This window comes from Oncorhynchus keta, chromosome 16 (genome assembly GCF_023373465.1).
Source record: "Oncorhynchus keta strain PuntledgeMale-10-30-2019 chromosome 16, Oket_V2, whole genome shotgun sequence".
NCBI classification, from domain to species: Eukaryota; Metazoa; Chordata; class Actinopteri; order Salmoniformes; family Salmonidae; genus Oncorhynchus; species Oncorhynchus keta.
This window is the reverse complement of record NC_068436.1, coordinates 20,180,434-20,202,485: the sequence shown is the minus strand read 5'-3', so window position 1 is coordinate 20,202,485 and position 22,052 is coordinate 20,180,434. Positions and strand designations below refer to the sequence as shown.

Sequence of the window (22,052 nt, the reverse complement as noted above, 5' to 3'; positions counted from 1 at the left end):
TAGGTAGTAGGGCTCTGGGTAGGTAGTAGGACTCTGGGTAGGTAGTAGGGCTCTGGGTAGGTAGTAGGGCTTTGGGTAGGTACAGTGCCTTTGCAAAAGTATTAATTCTCCTTGGCCTTTTTTCTATTTTGTTGCATTTCAACCTGTAATTTAAATGTATCTTTATTTGGACTTCATGTAATGGACATGCACAAAATAGTCCACACATTGGTGAAGTGAAATGAAAAAAATGACTCACATGATCTGTCACATGATCTCAGTATATATACACCTGTTCAGAAAGGCCCCAGAGTCTGCAACACCGCTAAGCAAGGGACACCATGAAGACCAAGGAGCTCTCCCCAGGCAAGGAGGGCATTAATCAGAGAGGCAACAAAGAGACCAAAGATAACCCTGAAGAAGCTGCAAAGCTCCACAGCGGAGATTGGAGTGTCTGTCCAAAGGACCACTTTAAGCCGTACTCTCCACAGAGCTGGCTTTACGGAAGAATGGCCAGAAGAAAATAAGCAAACACATTTGGTGTTCGCTAAAAGGCTTGTGGGAGACTCCCAAACATATGGAAGAAGGTACTCTGGTCAGATGAGACTAAAATGTAGCTTTTTGGCCATCAATGAAAACGCTATGTCTGGCGCAAACCCAACACCTCTCATCACCATCCCTGTTTTTCATTGGCAGGGTCTGGGAAGCTGGTCAGAATTGAAGGAATGATGGATGGCGCTAAATACAGGGAAATTCTTGAGGGAAACGAGTCTCAGTCTTACAGAGATTTGAGACTGGGACAGAGGTTCACCTTCCAGCAGGACAATGACCCTAAGCATACTGCTAAAGCAACACTTGAGTGGTTTAAGGGGAAACATGTGAATGTCTTGGAATGGCCTAGTCAAAGCCCAGACATCAATCCAATTGAGAATCTGTGGTATGACTTCAAGATTGCTGTACACCAGCGGAATCCATTCAACTTGAAGGAGCTGGAACAGTTTTGCCTTGCCCTTGAAGAATGGACAGAAATCCCAGTGGCTAGATGTGCCAAGCTTATAGAGACATAACCCAAGAGACTTGCAGCTGTAATTGTGGGGGTGAATAGTTATGCACGCTCAAGTTTTCTGTTTTTTTTTGTGTCTTATTTCTTGTTTGTTTCACAATATAAAATATTTTGCATCTTCACAGTGGTTGGCATGTTGTGTAAATCAAATGATACAACCCCCCAAAAACAATTTTAATTCCAGGTTGTAAGGCAACAAAATAGGAAAAATGCCAAGGGGTGAATACCTTCGCAAACCACTGTAGCAGGGCTCTAGGTTGGGGTGTAGGGTGTGTATAGGGACATAGTATACCTGTCGTAGACAGAGTCCTGAGGTCATATACAGTGGAGCTTGGTACAGTTTAGTAAGAGGAAGGGCTCTAGGTAGGACTGTAGTGCAGTGGTTCTCAAACCTCTCCTTCAGGACCTCCAGACATGTTGTTGTAGCTCTGAACTCTCTCTCCTGATTCACCTAGTCAAGGGCTTGATGATTAGTTGAATCAGGTGTGCTGGTTCAATAGATCAAATCCATGGAACGGCTGTGAGTCCCAGAGGAGAGGTTTGAAACCCCCAGGTGTAGAGTGGTTATACACTGAGTGTACAAAATATTATGAACACCTTCCTAATATTGAGTTGCATCCCCCATCCCTTTTGCCCCCAGAACAGCCTCAATTCGGGAAACTGTTGAGCGTGAAAAACCCAGCAGCGTTGCAGTTCTTGACGCAAACCAGTGTGCCTGGCACCTACTACCATACCCCATTCAAAAGCACATACATCTTTAGTCTTGCCCATTGAGACAATTGAGACATGGATTGTGTATGTGTGATATTCAGAGGGTGAATGGAAGACACCAGATTAAAGTGCCTGAATGGGTATGGTAGTAGGTGTCAGGCTCACTGGTTTGCGTCAAGAACTGCAACGCTGCTGGGTTTTTCACACTCAACAGTTTCCTGTGTGTAACAAGAATGATGCACCACCCAAAGGACACCCAGCCAACTTGACACAACTGTGGGAAGCATTGAAGTCAACATGGGCCAGCTCCCCTGTGGAACGCTTTCAACACCTTGTAGAGTCCATGTCCTGACGAATTGAGGCTGCTCTGAGGGAAAAAGGGGGTGAAACTGAATATTAGGTAGGTGTCCTTACCTGTAGTCGACAAAGTCCCAGCCCGAGCTGAGGTCTTGTACAGCGGAGCCTGGTAGAGAGACGGATCAGGGTCATAGTTCTGCTGGGGTTCGAAGTGCACCACGGGAAGCATGGCGTTCATCACCCGCGGCAACGCATCCTCGATCACCATGTCGACGTCGTCCCAGCGACTGGCGTCCATGAACATCCCGTGCACCAGCACGCCGTCGTTGATGGTGGGTAGCTATGGAGACAGAGTGTTACTGTAGTCACCATAATGTCATATTATGATACATTATGATTAGAGGCCTGGGTTTTGGACAATCATGTCACAACTTTTAGTTAAAGCTTCATCATCCAGCACCATCTTCAGACAGTTGTTTTCATTTTAGGTCTAATTCTCATTTCTGGACAAGGCTTTAAATAAAGGTTCAAATCTAGGTCATGTGACATGGTTGTCCAGAACACAGGGTCCTAATAATGATCCAGATATGGTTCTAAAACCTCTTCAGGAACCTGACGAGTTGACTAATTCACTGATGACCTCAACATCCCACAGAGGTCAACGTGTGTTGAGTCATTTCTATCAGCGAGTAGCTTAGCTCCTTCATGTTTTTACAGAGTCAGACTGTGCTTTGGAGGCAGGATGCAGTAACCTGGGCAACCTGTCTAAATATGTCCCTCTCCACTCCCTGTTGCTACCTCAGAGTCCATGTCCAGCTCGCCCCCGGCCGGTAGGGTCTTCAGCGCCTCGCTCACGGCCCCCTGGTCTAGGTAGACCGGCAACACGTTAAAACGGAAGTTGAGCTCGTCGATGGGGAGGTTATAGGTCCTGGCGTGGTTCTGTAGCGCCCCTACAGGACAGGAGGGGAACAGCACAACAGCGTTTCAACATCTCAGTAACTGGACTGTAACCCAGTTTGGTGCTCTACTTTGGACTGATCCCAGGCCTGTTCAACAATAACAGGATTTATAAATATACAGCACCTCTCTCAAACCCAACAACATACTATATCAGTGGTCACCAACCGGTCCATCTCCCAGGCATCTCTAGTCCATCACCAAACATGTCTGTTAATAACCCAACAACATACTATATCAGTGGTCACCAACCGGTCCATCTCCCAGGCATCTAGTCCATCACCAAACATTTCTGTAAATAACCCCAACAACATACTATATCAGTGGTCACTAACCGGTCCATCTCCCAGGCATCTAGTCCATCACCAAACATTTCTGTAAATAACCCAACAACATACTATATCAGTGGTCACCAACCGGTCCATCTCCCAGGCATCTCTAGTCCATCACCAAACATGTCTGTTAATAACCCAACAACATACTATATCAGTGGTCACCAACCGGTCCATCTCCCAGGCATCTAGTCCATCACCAAACATGTCTGTTAATAACCCCAACAACATACTATATCAGTGGTCACCAACCGGTCCATCTCCCAGGCATCTCTAGTCCATCACCAAACATTTCTGTAAATAACCCCAACAACATACTATATCAGTGGTCACTAACCGGTCCATCTCCCAGGCATCTAGTCCATCACCAAACATTTCTGTAAATAACCCAACAACATACTATATCAGTGGTCACCAACCGGTCCATCTCCCAGGCATCTCTAGTCCATCACCAAACATTTCTGTAAATAACCCAACAACATACTATATCAGTGGTCACTAACCGGTCCATCTCCCAGGCATCTCTAGTCCATCACCAAACATGTCTGTTAATAACCCAACAACATACTATATCAGTGGTCACCAACCGGTCCATCTCCCAGGCATCTAGTCCATCACCAAACATGTCTGTTAATAACCCCAACAACATACTATATCAGTGGTCACCAACCGGTCCATCTCCCAGGCATCTCTAGTCCATCACCAAACATTTCTGTAAATAACCCCAACAACATACTATATCAGTGGTCACTAACCGGTCCATCTCCCAGGCATCTAGTCCATCACCAAACATTTCTGTAAATAACCCAACAACATACTATATCAGTGGTCACCAACCGGTCCATCTCCCAGGCATCTCTAGTCCATCACCAAACATTTCTGTAAATAACCCAACAACATACTATATCAGTGGTCACCAACCGGTCCATCTCCCAGGCATCTCTAGTCCATCACCAAACATTTCTGTAAATAACCCAACAACATACTATATCAGTGGTCACCAACCGGTCCATCTCCCAGGCATCTAGTCCATCACCAAACATTTCTGTAAATAACCCAACAACATACTATATCAGTGGTCACTAACCGGTCCATCTCCCAGGCATCTAGTCCATCACCAAACATTTCTGTAAATAACCCAACAACATACTATATCAGTGGTCACCAACCGGTCCATCTCCCAGGCATCTCTAGTCCATCACCAAACATTTCTGTAAATAACCCAACAACATACTATATCAGTGGTCACCAACCGGTCCATCTCCCAGGCATCTAGTCCATCACCAAACATTTCTGTAAATAACCCAACAACATACTATATCAGTGGTCACCAACCGGTCCATCTCCCAGGCATCTAGTCCATCACCAAACATGTCTGTTAATAACCCAACAACATACTATATCAGTGGTCACCAACCGGTCCATCTCCCAGGCATCTCTAGTCCATCACCAAACATTTCTGTAAATAACCCAACAACATACTATATCAGTGGTCACTAACCGGTCCATCTCCCAGGCATCTAGTCCATCACCAAACATTTCTGTAAATAACCCAACAACATACTATATCAGTGGTCACCAACCGGTCCATCTCCCAGGCATCTCTAGTCCATCACCAAACATGTCTGTTAATAACCCAACAACATACTATATCAGTGGTCACCAACCGGTCCATCTCCCAGGCATCTCTAGTCCATCACCAAACATTTCTGTAAATAACCCAACAACATACTATATCAGTGGTCACCAACCGGTCCATCTCCCAGGCATCTAGTCCATCACCAAACATTTCTGTAAATAACCCAACAACATACTATATCAGTGGTCACCAACCGGTCCATCTCCCAGGCATCTAGTCCATCACCAAACATTTCTGTAAATAACCCAACAACATACTATATCAGTGGTCACCAACCGGTCCATCTCCCAGGCATCTCTAGTCCATTGCCAAACATTTCTGTAAATAACCCCAACAACATACTATATCAGTGGTCACCAACCGGTCCATCTCCCAGGCATCTCTAGTCCATTGCCAAACATTTCTGTAAATAACCCCAACAACATACTATATCAGTGGTCACCAACCGGTCCATCTCCCAGGCATCTAGTCCATCACCAAACATTTCTGTAAATAACCCCAACAACATACTATATCAACAACATACTTTCTGTAAATATCAACATACTATATCAGTGGTCACTAACCGGTCCATCTCCCAGGCATCTAGTCCATCACCAAACATTTCTGTAAATAACCCAACAACATACTATATCAGTGGTCACCAACCGGTCCATCTCCCAGGCATCTCTAGTCCATCACCAAACATGTCTGTTAATAACCCAACAACATACTATATCAGTGGTCACCAACCGGTCCATCTCCCAGGCATCTAGTCCATCACCAAACATGTCTGTTAATAACCCCAACAACATACTATATCAGTGGTCACCAACCGGTCCATCTCCCAGGCATCTCTAGTCCATCACCAAACATTTCTGTAAATAACCCAACAACATACTATATCAGTGGTCACTAACCGGTCCATCTCCCAGGCATCTCTAGTCCATCACCAAACATTTCTGTAAATAACCCAACAGCATACTATATCAGTGGTCACTAACCGGTCCATCTCCCAGGCATCTAGTCCATCACCAAACATTTCTGTAAATAACCCAACAACATACTATATCAGTGGTCACCAACCGGTCCATCTCCCAGGCATCTAGTCCATCACCAAACATTTCTGTAAATAACCCAACAACATACTATATCAGTGGTCACCAACCGGTCCATCTCCCAGGCATCTAGTCCATCACCAAACATGTCTGTTAATAACCCAACAACATACTATATCAGTGGTCACCAACCGGTCCATCTCCCAGGCATCTCTAGTCCATCACCAAACATGTCTGTAAATAACCCCAACAACATACTATATCAGTGGTCACCAACCGGTCCATCTCCCAGGCATCTCTAGTCCATCACCAAACATTTCTGTAAATAACCCAACAACATACTATATCAGTGGTCACCAACCGGTCCATCTCCCAGGCATCTCTAGTCCATCACCAAACATTTCTGTAAATAACCCAACAACATACTATATCAGTGGTCACCAACCGGTCCATCTCCCAGGCATCTCTAGTCCATCACCAAACATTTCTGTAAATAACCCAACAACATACTATATCAGTGGTCACTAACCGGTCCATCTCCCAGGCATCTAGTCCATCACCAAACATTTCTGTAAATAACCCAACAACATACTATATCAGTGGTCACCAACCGGTCCATCTCCCAGGCATCTAGTCCATCACCAAACATTTCTGTAAATAACCCAACAACATACTATATCAGTGGTCACTAACCGGTCCATCTCCCAGGCATCTCTAGTCCATCACCAAACATTTCTGTAAATAACCCAACAACATACTATATCAGTGGTCACCAACCGGTCCATCTCCCAGGCATCTAGTCCATCACCAAACATTTCTGTAAATAACCCAACAACATACTATATCAGTGGTCACCAACCGGTCCATCTCCCAGGCATCTCTAGTCCATCACCAAACATTTCTGTAAATAACCCAACAACATACTATATCAGTGGTCACCAACCGGTCCATCTCCCAGGCATCTCTAGTCCATCACCAAACATTTCTGTAAATAACCCAACAACATACTATATCAGTGGTCACTAACCGGTCCATCTCCCAGGCATCTAGTCCATCACCAAACATTTCTGTAAATAACCCAACAACATACTATATCAGTGGTCACCAACCGGTCCATCTCCCAGGCATCTCTAGTCCATCACCAAACATTTCTGTAAATAACCCAACAACATACTATATCAGTGGTCACTAACCGGTCCATCTCCCAGGCATCTAGTCCATCACCAAACATTTCTGTAAATAACCCCAACAACATACTATATCAGTGGTCACCAACCGGTCCATCTCCCAGGCATCTAGTCCATCACCAAACATGTCTGTTAATAACCCAACAACATACTATATCAGTGGTCACAACCGGTCCATCTCCCAGGCATCTAGTCCATCACCAAACATTTCTGTTAATAACCCAACAACATACTATATCAGTGGTCACCAACCGGTCCATCTCCCAGGCATCTAGTCCATCACCAAACATTTCTGTAAATAACCCAACAACATACTATATCAGTGGTCACCAACCGGTCCATCTCCCAGGCATCTAGTCCATCACCAAACATTTCTGTTAATAACCCCAACAACATACTATATCAGTGGTCACCAACCGGTCCATCTCCCAGGCATCTAGTCCATCACCAAACATTTCTGTAAATAACCCCAACAACATACTATATCAGTGGTCACCAACCGGTCCATCTCCCAGGCATCTAGTCCATCACCAAACATTTCTGTAAATAACCCAACAACATACTATATCAGTGGTCACCAACCGGTCCATCTCCCAGGCATCTAGTCCATCACCAAACATTTCTGTAAATAACCCAACAACATACTATATCAGTGGTCACCAACCGGTCCATCTCCCAGGCATCTAGTCCATCACCAAACATTTCTGTAAATAACCCAACAACATACTATATCAGTGGTCACCAACCGGTCCATCTCCCAGGCATCTCTAGTCCATCACCAAACATTTCTGTAAATAACGATAAAGCCTTGTGTTCCTAGTTTTTCTATCAGTCTCTGTTGGTGGTAGATGGTGGTGGGTGCAGCCCATTCAGCTGCCCTGCGCTCCAGGTATGTGACTTAAGGTACAAACTCTGCCGTCCCGGTGGGCCTGGAGAGGAAATCAAGTGCACTATGCCACCGCTGGCCCATCAAATGCTCAGATGACCATGTTTGGAGTAATGTAGCAGGCACGAAAGAAAGTTACGGGCAAAATTGATACTGTGAGATTTGAAAACGTTTAAAACCATGACCAGAGAGAGACTGTCAACGAATAGAGCAGAGATCTGCTGTATATATGAGTGAGTTGATGTTTAAGGTCTGACTCAGCCCTGTCAACACTTTGTATTCAACACTTATATAAGCCATTAAATGCGAGTTCTTCCTATTTCCCCTCAGCGCTACAACAAGCAGTGCAGCAGTAATGAATGAGGAGGAAAGTGTATAGGTAGGCTTGGTTTGTTGTTATAATTAGCGGCTTGGGTCTTTTTTAATATCAAGGAATATTTCACTTTCTCTGTTCATAGGACTAATAACATGAATATTGACTAGAGAACAGAGGAGACAGTGTGTACTGACCAGTGATATTTAATACTACATAATATTGACTAGAGAACAGAGGAGACAGTGTGTACTGACCAGTGATATTTAATACTACATAATATTGACTAGAGAACAGAGGAGACAGTGTGTACTGACCAGTGATATTTAATACTGACTAGAAACACAGAGGAGACAGTGTGTACTGACCAGTGATATTTAATACTACATAATATTGACTAGAGAACAGAGGAGACAGTGTGTACTGACCAGTGATATTTAATACTACATAATATTGACTAGAGAACAGAGGAGATGGTGTGTACTGACCAGTGATATTTAATACTACATAATATTGACTAGAGAACAGAGGAGACAGTGTGTACTGACCAGTGATATTTAATACTACATAATATTGACTAGAGAACAGAGGAGACGGTGTGTACTGACCAGTGATATTTAATACTACATAATATTGACTAGAGAACAGAGGAGACAGTGTGTACTGACCAGTGATATTTAATACTACATAATATTGACTAGAGAACAGAGGAGACAGTGTGTACTGACCAGTGATATTTAATACTACATAATATTGACTAGAGAACAGAGGAGACTGTGTGTACTGACCAGTGATATTTAATACTACATAATATTGACTAGAGAACAGAGGAGACAGTGTGTACTGACCAGTGATATTTAATACTACATAATATTGACTAGAGAACAGAGGAGACAGTGTGTACTGACCAGTGATATTTAATACTACATAATATTGACTAGAGAACAGAGGAGACAGTGTGTACTGACCAGTGATATTTAATACTACATAATATTGACTAGAGAACAGAGGAGACGGTGTGTACTGACCAGTGATATTTAATACTACATAATATTGACTAGAGAACAGAGGAGACAGTGTGTACTGACCAGTGATATTTAATACTACATAATATTGACTAGAGAACAGAGGAGACAGTGTGTACTGACCAGTGATATTTAATACTACATAATATTGACTAGAGAACAGAGGAGACAGTGTGTACTGACCAGTGATATTTAATACTACATAATATTGACTAGAGAACAGAGGAGACAGTGTGTACTGACCAGTGATATTTAATACTACATAATATTGACTAGAGAACAGAGGAGACAGTGTGTACTGACCAGTGATATTTAATACTACATAATATTGACTAGAGAACAGAGGAGACAGTGTGTACTGACCAGTGATATTTAATACTACATAATATTGACTAGAGAACAGAGGAGACGGTGTGTACTGACCAGTGAGGAAGCCTACATAAGGAGAAGAATAGTCCAGAGATATTTAATACTACCAGAAGGATTTGGGACCAGTGATATTTAATACCCTAGAGAACAGAGGAGACAGTGATCTGACCAGTGATCTTTAATACAAATACACAGACAGAGGGAAGTTGTGTTTGACCAGTGATATGAACACACACACACAGACACACACACACCAGTGATACACGAAGGAGAGGGTGATTTTGATTGGTGTTATGTTAATCTCAGTTCCCAGAACCTAATATGTAAGGCTGTCACCAGAGACTGGGGTTATGTTCATCTGTCTGTGTGTTTAGACATTTAGGGATTGCGTAACACACAGACTAAGACCAGTCTCTCGGAACAGTGTGTACTGACCAGTGATATTTAATACTACATAATCTGGGGAGAACAGAGGAGACGTGTGCACAGAGATATTTAATGAGAGATGGACAGAGAACAGAGAGAGTGTGTACTGAGATTATCATCTAGTTCACTGGCTTTGGCATTGTTAACATATGTTTGACTAGTGCTAATAGAAAATGTCAATTGACTAGAGAAGAGAGGAGACTGGAGATAGAGACAAACAATAATATTGACTAGAGAACAGACTAGTGGAGTGATATTTAATAGAAAAATTGACTAGAGAACAGATTAGGGAGAGACCAGGAGACAAAATATTGACTAGAGAACGAGGGAGAGGGAGGAGACGGTGAAAATACTACATAATATTGACTAGAGAACAGAGGAAGACTTGGACCAGAAAAAACATATTTTGATTGGGTTATTGAGAGAGAGACTGGGGTTAGACTAGGAGAGAGGAAGAATAGAAAAACTGGATTTGAGAGAACAGAGGAGACAGTGTAGAAGACTAGGGAGAGATAGGGAGAAAAAGAGAGAAGACTAGGGAGAGAGAGGGAGAAAATCTCAGTTCCCAGAACCTAATTGAGGCTGTCAAGACTAGGAGAGAGAGGGAGAAAAGAGAGAGAGAAGACTAGGGAGAGAGGGGAGAAAAAAGAGAAGACTAGGGAGAGGGAAAGAGAGAAGACTAGGTAGAGGGAAAGAGAGAAAGAAAGAAGACTAGGGATAGAGAGACAAACAAGAGAGAAGACTCGGGAGAGGGAAAGAGAGAAGACTAGGGTGAGGGAAAGACAGAGGAGACTAGGGAGAGGGAAAGAGAGAAAGAGAGAAGACTAGGGAGAGGGAAAGAGAGAAGACTAGGGAGAGGGAAAGAGAGAAGACTAGGGAGAGGGAAAGAGAGAAGACTAGGGAGAGGGAAAGAGAGAAGACTAGGGAGAGGGAAAGAGAGAAGACTAGGGAGAGGGAAAGACAGAGGAGACTAGGGAGAGGGAAAGAGAGAAAGAGAGAAGACTAGGGAGAGGGAAAGAGAGAAAGAAGAGAGAAGACGAGGGAGAGGGAAAGACAGAGGAGACTAGGGAGAGGAAAGAGAGAAGACTAGGGAGAGGGAAAGAGAGAAGACTAGGGAGAGGGAAAGACAGAGGAGACTAGGGAGAGGGAAAGAGAGAAGACAAGGGAGAGGGAAAGAGAGAAAGAAAGAAGACTAGGGAGAGGGAAAGAGAGAAGACTAGGGAGAGGGAAAGACAGAGGAGACTAGGGAGAGGGAAAGAGAGAGAGAGAAGACTGGGGAGAGGGAAAGAGAGAAGACTAGGGTGAGGGAAAGACAGAGGAGACTAGGGAGAGGGAAAGATAGAAAGAGAGAAGACTAGGGAGAGGGAAAGAGAAGACTAGGGTGAGGGAAAGACAGAGGAGACTAGGGAGAGGGAAAGAGAGAAAGAGAGAAGACTAGGGAGAGGGAAAGAGAGAAGACTAGGGAGAGGGAAAGAGAGAAGACTAGGGAGAGGGAAAGAGAGAAGACTAGGGAGGGAGGGAAAGAGAGAAGACTAGGGAGAGGGAAAGAGAGAAAGAGAGAAGACTAGGGAGAGGGAAAGAGAGAAGAGAGAAGACTAGGGAGAGGGAAAGAGAGAAGACTAGGGAGGGAAAGGAGAAGACTAGGGAGAGGGAAAGAGAGAAGACTAGGGAGAGGGAAAGAGAGAAGACTAGGGAGAGGGAAAGAGAGAAGACTAGGGAGAGGGAAAGAGAGAAAGAGAGAGATAGAGATGGGTAAATGCAGAGCAAGGACACAGAAGAATAGAACGTGGGAGTAAGAGATGAGAAAGAAAGAAGTCAGTCTGAAGTGGATGGCGTGCTGCTAATGTTTAAACATGATTCTCTCATCACATCATCCCATCTCACTACCCCTGATAATGACTCTGTGTGTGTGTGTGTGTGTGTGTGTGTGTGTGTGTGTGTGTGTGTGTGTGTGTGTGTGTGTGTGTGTGTGTGTGTGTGTGTGTGTGTGTGTGTGTGTGTGTGTGTGTGTGTGTGTGTGTGTGTGTGTGTGTGTGTGTGTGTGTGTGTGTGTGTGTGTGTGTGTGTGTGTGTGTGTGTGTGCCTGGGCGGAGTTCCTGTAAGAGAAAATCCACATTCGTCTGAGTGTGATATGGTGGTATGATCACAGAAATGTTAACAACAAGAGCACACAAACATAGATGTTCTGTTTCCACTATATCACCACATTGCCTACATATGTAAGAGTCTTTCCATCTGATGTAATGACAACACACAAACACACGAGTCTACCATCTGATGTAATGACAACACACAAACACACAAGTCTACCATCTGATGTAATGACAACACACAAACACACAAGTCTACCATCTGATGTAATGACAACACACAAACACACAAGTCTACCATCTGATGTAATGACAACACACAGACACAAGTCTTCCATCTGATGTAATGACAACACACAGACACACAAGTCTTATCATCTGATGTAATGACAACACACAGACACACAGTCTCCCATCTGATGTAATGACAACACACAAACACAAGTCTTCCATCTGATGTAATGACAACACACAAACACACAAGTCTCCCATGATGTAATGACAACACACAAACACACAAGTCTCCCATCTGATGTAATGACAACACACAGACATCTGATGACAACACAAGTCTCCCATCTGATGTAATGACAACACACAAACACACAAGTCTCCCATCTGATGTAATGACAACACACACAGACACACAAGTCTCCCATCTGATGTAATGACAACACACAGACACACAAGTCTCCCATCTGATGTAATGACAACACACAAACACACAAGTCTCCCATCTGATGTAATGACAACACACAAACACACAAGTCTCCCATCTGATGTAATGACCATCTGATGTAATGACAACACACAGACACACTCCCATCTGATGTAATGACAACACACAGACACACAAGTCTCCCATCTGATGTAATGACAACACACAGACACACAAGTCTCCCATCTGATGTAATGACAACACACAGATCTGACACACAAGTCTCAACACACAGACACACAAGTCTCATCTGATGTAATGACAACACACAGACACACAAGTCTCCCATCTGATGTAATGACAACACACAGACACACAAGTCTCCCATCTGATGTAATGACAACACACAGACACACAAGTCTCCCATCTGATCTAATGACAACACATCTGATGTAATGACAACACACAGACACACAAGTCTCCCATCTGATGTAATGACAACACACAGACACACAAGTCTCCCATCTGAACACAACACACAACACACAAGTCTCCCATCTGATGTAATGACAACACACAGACACACAAGTCTCCCATCTGATGTAATGACAACACACAAACACACAAGTCTCCCATCTGATGTAATGACAACACACAAACACACAAGTCTCTGATCATCTGATGTAATGACAACACACACAGACTGACACAAGTCTCCCATCTGATGTAATGACACACAAGTCTCCCATCTGATGTAATGACAACACACAAACACACAGTCTCCCATCTGATGTAATGACAACACACAACACACAAGTCTCCCATCTGATGTAATGACAACACACAACACACAAGTCTCCCATCTGATGTAATGACAACACACAGACACACAAGTCTCCCATCTGATGTAATGACAACACACAGACACACAAGTCTCCCATCTGATGTAATGACAACACACAAACACACAAGTCTCCCATCTGATGTAATGACAACACACAGACACACAAAGTCTCCCATCTGATGTAATGACAACACACACACACAAGTCTTACATCTGATGTAATGACACAAGTCTCCCATCTGATGTAATGACAACACACAGTCTCCCATCTGATGTAATGACAACACACAAACACACAAGTCTTATCATCTGATGTAATGACAACACACAAACACACAAGTCTCCCATCTGATGTAATGACAACACACAAACACACAAGTCTCCATCTGATGTAATGACAACACCAGACACACAAGTCTCCCATCTGATGTAATGACAACACAGTGTTTCACTGATGTCGTGTACATCATACATATGTACACAAAATGTGGTTATGGGGGTAAAAGTCTGTCTGACTCAGGACTTAAAGACAGGTTCAATGACCCAACTGTACAGCAACAAGTGTCTATGAGAGAGAACACACAGTCTCTGTCACCTCGATGAAGACAGGTCCTGAGGGCCAGGTCTTTAACCCAGCTGGCCAGGGGTTTGAGGGAGGGGTAAGCTGAGGTGCTCCAGTGGTTTGGAACCTGGTTGTTGAGGAAACTGGTGTAGATCCTCTCCATCTCCTCTGACATCACCACCAGCCCTGCTATAGCCTTCTGGAGGGTACACAGAGACACCTGGGGAGGGAGGGAGGGAGGCTGAATGTGAGGAGAAGTGTTTGTGGGTGTTTATCTGATGACATCCACAACAGAACATCATAAACCCAGAGACAACACACCACTGCAGTAACGGTTTGCCAACAATGTGGCTGCAGCATCTGTCCTTATAAACACATTCAGATTCTTCTGAAGTATTCAAACACAAACATTCCCCTTTTCCACATTTTGTTACATTACAGCCTTTATTCTAAAATGGATCCAATTATATTTTCCCCTCATCAATCTACACACAATACCATATAATGACAACACAAAACAGGGTTTTAGAAATGTTTGACAAAATATTATATAAAAAATGAAATATAACATTTACATAACTATTCAACCTTCCCATCTGATGTAATGAAACTCAAAACACACAAGCTCTGATGTAATGCATCCTGTTTCCTGTTTCCCATTTCCATGGATCATCGTTGAGATCAGTGGATCTGATGAGGGACAGAACGGCTCATCATAATGTCTGGATCAAATGGAATGGCATCACACACAAGTGTATTGGTGTAATTGATCCCATTCAACTGATTCGGTTCCAGTCATTGACAACACCCATCCTCATAAAATGGTGCCACCAACCTCCTGTGCTTAATGAGATCTATATAAGGTACCAACAGTTGACAGTGCATGTCAGAGCAAAAACCGTAGACCTCTGAGACAGGATTGTGTGACAACACACAGAGGCACAGATCTGGGGTAAGGTACAAAACAACTGTCTGCAGCATTGAAGGTCCCCACACAGAACAGTGTCTTCCATCATTCTATAATGGAAAACGTTTGATGTAATGACAAGACTCTAACTAGAGCTGGCTGCCTGGCCAAACTGAGCAATCAGGGAGAAGGGCCTTGGTCATGACAACACACAGACCAAGACCCCATCTGATGGTCAACACTGACAGAGCTCTAGAGTCTCTCTGTGTAGATGGACAATCATCTCTGCAGCACTCCACACAATCAGGCCTTTATAGTAGAGTGGCAAGTGGAAGTGGAAGCACACTCCTCTGATGTAAACAACACACACACACAAGTCTTATCATCTGAGTTTGCCAAGAGGCACACTAAAGAACTCTCAGACCAACACACAAACACACAAGTGAGAAATGACAACAAGATTCTCTGGTCTGATGAAACAACACACATTGAACACTTTGGTCTGAATGACAACACAAGACACACAAGTCACGTCTGGAGACAACCTGGCACCATCCCTACGGTGAAGCATGGTGGTGGCAGCATCATGTGATGTGGGGATGTTTTCATCAGTGGCAGGAGACTAGTCAGGATCTGAGGAAAGATGAACGGAGCAAAGTACAGAGAGATCCTTGATGAAAACTTGCTCCAGAGCGCTGAGAGACTAGTTCACTGTGTCTTCCAACAGGACAAAAACCCTTAAGCAAACAGACAAGACAACTGCAGGAACACGTGGCTTCAGGACAAGTCTCTGAATGTCCTTGAGTGGCCCAACCCAGCTGGCCAGGGGTTTGAATCCAATCTGACATCTCTGGTTTGGACCTGAAAATAGCTGTCCATCTCCTCTGACATCACCCATCCAAGCCTGACAGAGCACCTGGAGGGAGGATCTGAAGAGAAGAAGTGTTTGGAGAAACTCCCAACAAAATCAGGAGTCACAAGCTTTGCCAACAATGTGGCTGCATATATATATATATACCCAAGACACATTCAGGCTTCGTAATCACTGCCAACACATGCTTCAACAAAGTTTATTCTGAAAAGGGTCTGATATATCTATGTAAATGTAACATGTGAATTTGTAAAAAAAAATAATAATAATTTAAAAGCCAACATTTTTTAACTATTTTTGTTGCTTTGTCTTTATGGGCTATTGTGTGTAGATTGATGAAACAAAACTACATTTAATACATTTGGAGGCTGCTAGAATAAGGCTGTAACAAAATGTGGAAAAAGTCAAGGGGATGAATAGATTTCGAATGCACTGTAAATGTCCCTCCAACCTCCTGCCTCTGGGACCTTCCATTGAGACCTAGGGGCAGCAGCTGGAACCATGGACCGATACAGCTGTCCTAACATTTCATCAAGGACTTTTTCAATGCATTTCCATTACCAATCATCATCTACCTGATTTGGCAAACAGCATTTAAATACACTGAAAAATGAATGGCTGACAACTGGGACCCCTGACCTCTAATGCCTGACCCCTGACCTCTAATGCCTGACCCAGGGTAGTGGGTTCTGACTCACCCTGAGGACCCGCAGCAGGTTGTTAAAGCGGTCTACTTCCTGTCCGAGGACGGTGGTGAGGGAGTTGAGGCGTCCGTTGGCGTCACGAATAAACAGAGCCTCTGCTGCCTCATCCATATCCAGACACTCTGAGGAGACAGACCGACAGAGAGACAGATCAGACAGACACAGACAGACAGACACAGACAGACAGAGACAGATCAGACAGATTGACAGATCAGACAGACAGACAGAGACAGTCACCATCAGACAGCATGGTGGTGACAGATCATGTTGTGGGGATGTTTTTCACGGCAGGGGCTGGGAGAATAGTCAGGACAGAAAGATGAGACAGACACAGACAGACAGACAGAGCACTGAGACTCAGACAGACAGAGACAACCCTAAGAAAACAGACAAGACAATGCAGATCAGACAGACAAATGTCAGATGGCCCACCAGACCGACATGAGACAGATCAACATCAGACACAGACCTGACAGCTGTGACAGATCAGATACAACCTGACAGAGCTTGAGACAGATCAGAGAGACACAGACAGACAGAGTGACAGATCAGACAGACCCAGACAGACAGACATCACTGAAAGGACAGACAGACAGACAGAAATGTAACAAAAAAATAAGACAGACCGACAGAGACAGATTTGACTTTACCAGACATAGATTGAGAAACAGACAATACATTTTACAGAACACAGAAAGAATAGATTCAATGCACTGTATGTCCCTCCACAGTGAGACAGATCAAATACACAGACAGATTTAAATACAGACAGAATGGCTGACAGACACAGACAGACAGACCCCTGACAGATCAGACAGACACAGACAGACAGAGTTAGACAGACACTTCCTGACAGACAGGAGGTGGTGATCAGACAGACCGACAGAACAGAGCAGACTGACTCATCCATAGAGACAGACACTCTGAGACAGACAGACAGACAGACAGACAGACAGACAGACAGACAGACAGACAGACACAGACAGACAGACAGAGACAGACACAGACAGACAGACAGAAGACAGACAGACAGACAGACAGACAGACAGACAGACAGACAGACAGACACAGACAGAGAGACAGACAGACAGACACAGACAGACAGACAGAGACAGACACAGACAGATAGACAGACACAGACAGAGACAGATCAGACAGACACAGACAGAGACAGACGGACACACAGACAGACAGACACAGACAGACAGTCAGAAAGAGACAGACACAGACAGACAGAGACAGACACAGACACAGACAGACAGACAGACAGACAGACAGACAGACAGACAGAAAGAGAGACAGACAGACAGACAGACAGACAGACAGAAGAGAGACAGACACAGATCAGATAACAGACAGACAGAGATCAGATAGATACACAGACAGAGACAGATCGGACACACAGACAGACAGACAGACAGACAGACAGACAGACAGACAGACAGACAGACAGACAGACAGAAAGAGAGACAGACAACCAGACAGACAGCCAGACAGACAGACAGACAGACAGACAGCCAGACAGACAGACAGACAGACCAGCCAGAGACAGCCAGCCAGCCAGCCAGCCAGACACAGACAGACAGACAGACAGACAGACAGACAGACAGACACAGACAGAGAGACAGACACAGACAGAGAGACAGGCAGACAGATCAGACAGTGACTTCAACCACACTATAATGAGTTTAGAGAGACTAACTTTAATTTCAAACCAAAGCGAACATCAAACCGTAAAAGCACCAGAATAAATCAAGCCTGGGATGTGTGTGTGTGTGTGTGTTTACGTGCGTCTCTCTCTCACCCGGGATCTTGGCGAGGATGGAGTCGGCCAGCTCGTGGACGATCTCGTCGTTGCTCTTGCCCCCGCCGCGGGCTGACGAGCGAGGCTGTACCTCCAGGATGGTGTTGATCAGGGTCATAGTCTCCAGACGCTGTACAGACAGACAAGACCTCACCGCTTTAGGGATGACAAGTAACCCACAGGACACAGACTATATACACCTATAGTATGTATCCATGTTGTCAGCATCAAAGGTAATGTTCTCCTCTTAACTGGCTAAATACATGTTTTGTATTAGTGATGTGACCTCTTATTTTCAGACAGTACATGAACAAAATCTGTGGAAAACAAATTTGAATTAGGTACTGTATAGTTAACTGTCCCCAAGCCAGTATTAGCCCACTGAGCTAAAGGTGAGAATATATAAGCAGAGTGAAGTGTCGAACCTGGAAGGCGAGGTTGGCGTTCTCGTGCATACCAAAGATCTCAGGGTCGTCTATGAGAGGAAGGTTCTCTATGTACCTGTTATAGTCACTCAGTCTGTCTGCCTCGGGGCAAAGTAGACACACACAGACAGAATACACACACACACACAGAATAATACCAACAGTTAGATCTCACTGAACACACAGACAGAATACCAACAGTTAGATCTCACTGAACACACACAGACAGAATACCAACAGTTAGATCTCACTGAACACACACAGACAGAATACCAACAGTTAGATCTCACTGAACACACACAGACAGAATACCAACAGTTAGATCTCACTGAACACACACAGACAGAATACCAACAGTTAGATCTCACTGAACACACAGACAGAATACCAACAGTTAGATCTCACAGACAGAATACCAACAGTTAGATCTCACTGAACACACACAGACAGAATACCAACAGTTAGATCTCACTGAACACACACAGACAGAATACCAACAGTTAGATCTCACTGAACACACAGACAGAATACCAGTTAGATCTCACTGAACACACAGACAGAATACCAACAGTTAGATCTCACTGAACACACACAGACAGAATACCAACAGTTAGATCTCACTGACACACAGACAGAATACCAACAGTTAGATCAGACAGAATACCAACAGTTAGATCTCACTGAACACACACAGACAGAATACCAACAGTTAGATCTCACTGAACACACACAGACAGAATACCAACAGTTAGATCTCACTGAACACACACAGACAGAATACCAACAGTTAGATCTCACTGAACACACACAGACAGAATACCAACAGTTAGATCTCACTGAACACACACAGACAGAATACCAACAGTTAGATCTCACTGAACACACACAGACAGAATACCAACAGTTAGATCTCACTGAACACACACAGACAGAATACCAACAGTTAGATCTCACTGAACACACACAGACAGAATACCAACAGTTAGATCTCACTGAACACACACAGACAGAATACCAACAGTTAGATCTCACTGAACACACACAGACAGAATACCAACAGTTAGATCTCACTGAACACACAGACAGAATACCAACAGTTAGATCTCACTGAACACACACAGACAGAATACCAACAGTTAGATCTCACTGAACACACACAGACAGAATACCAACAGTTAGATCTCACTGAACACACACAGACAGAATACCAACAGTTAGATCTCACTGAACACACACAGACAGAATACCAACAGTTAGATCTCACTGAACACACACAGACAGAATACCAACAGTTAGATCTCACTGAACACACAGACACACAACAGGACACACCTTTCCCCGTTTCTCAGATTCAGCAACATTTGTACACACAAATTGTACACACAAATTTGCACGCACACACACACACAGTGGTCTTCACCTGAGGTGGAGAAGGTGTACCCTGGGTCCAGGGTGACAGGAGAAAGAACCGTTTGAGGATGGTGCGGAGACAGCGCTGGTCCCAGGCATCAGTCACCCCTGCCTCCGTAGGTTATCTCCCCTGGGGGAGAGGGGTGAGGTGGGGGAGTCATTAGGTACTGAAAGGAAGAACATGGACAGAAACCTGGAGGGGCTACCTCCAGAAGAAATGCTCATGTTGGTTTTACACTCATTTCCCTAATGAACACGACCCACTTCACATGAACCTGCTGTGGAAAACACATGTGCACATTTGGAATCATTCCTATTACAGACAGAGTGGAGGTGGAACAGAGGTTCTGCTGGGTAAATGGAAGGTTCTAATAGAGGTTCTAAACTTTAGTATGCAGAACAGGGAACCCTTCTTTCAGTTATTACACTAAGTGAGAGAGGAACACTGATTCAGGATGTTTAAAACTATATCATGCTATAGGTTAAACACCCAATGATTTTTTCAAATGGAATACAACAGTTAAACAAACATTACAAAGCCTGAAAAAACAGAAGAATGGAAGACATCAGTCATGAAATCAAATCTGGCCTCAGGAGTGTGTAATCACACAATATATTTTACATGATGTATAATCAGAATTAGAAGGTCAAATTTGAAAAAGGGGAAAAACATGTCAGTTTAGAGATACTTTTTGTAATGAAGTGTAGTAATGAAGTGTAGTAATATAGTGTAGTAATATAGTGTAGTAATATAGTGTAGTAATATAGTGTAGTAATATAGTGTAGTAATATAGTGTAGTAATATAGTGTATGTGGACACCTCCTTGTCAAACATCATTCTCAAATCAAATCCATGTTATTGCAGGTGTAGCGAAATGCTTGTGTTCCTAGCTACAAAAGTACAGTAGTAACAGTAGTAACAATTCACAACAATACCTGCTACTAAACCTCCCAGAACCTCAGGGTCTTCCCTGCTACTAAACCTCCCAGAACCTCAGGGTCTTCCTGCTACTAAACCTCCCAGAACCTCAGGGTCTTCCCTGCTACTAAACCTCCCAGAACCTCAGGGTCTTCCCTGCTACTAAACCTCCCAGAACCTCAGGGTCTTCCTGCTACTAAACCTCCCAGAACCTCAGGGTCTTCCCTGCTACTAAACCTCCCAGAACCTCAGGGTCTTCCTGCTACTAAACCTCCCAGAACCGCAGGGTCTTCCCTGCTACTAAACCTCCCAGAACCTCAGGGTCTTCCCTGCTACTAAACCTCCCAGAACCTCAGGGTCTTCCCTGCTACTAAACCTCCCAGAACCTCAGGGTCTTCCCTGCTACTAAACCTCCCAGAACCTCAGGGTCTTCCCTGCTACTAAACCTCCCAGAACCTCAGGGTCTTCCCTGCTACTAAACCTCCCAGAACCTCAGGGTCTTCCCTGCTACTAAACCTCTCAGAACCTCACAGTGGTCAGCAGTAATGTGAATAATGGAGGACCCGGCTAGGAAACAGGCAGACAGGGAGGCGGGAAGGGAGACATGCAGGGAGACAGGCAAGGAGGGAGACAGGCA

General features: G+C 44.1%; 1 protein-coding gene across 1 annotated transcript in view; it reads right to left on the bottom strand.

Annotated features, from left to right (window-relative positions):
* Positions 1 to 22,052, bottom strand: part of LOC127907897 (dynein axonemal heavy chain 6-like) — a 147,341-nt gene that overhangs the window by 2,962 nt on the left and 122,327 nt on the right. The window contains 6 exon segments of the mRNA XM_052464361.1: positions 2,168 to 2,390; positions 2,849 to 3,000; positions 9,850 to 9,861; positions 14,409 to 14,595; positions 16,852 to 16,979; positions 18,662 to 18,791. Coding sequence (XP_052320321.1) covers positions 2,168 to 2,390; positions 2,849 to 3,000; positions 9,850 to 9,861; positions 14,409 to 14,595; positions 16,852 to 16,979; positions 18,662 to 18,791 — 832 coding nt within the window.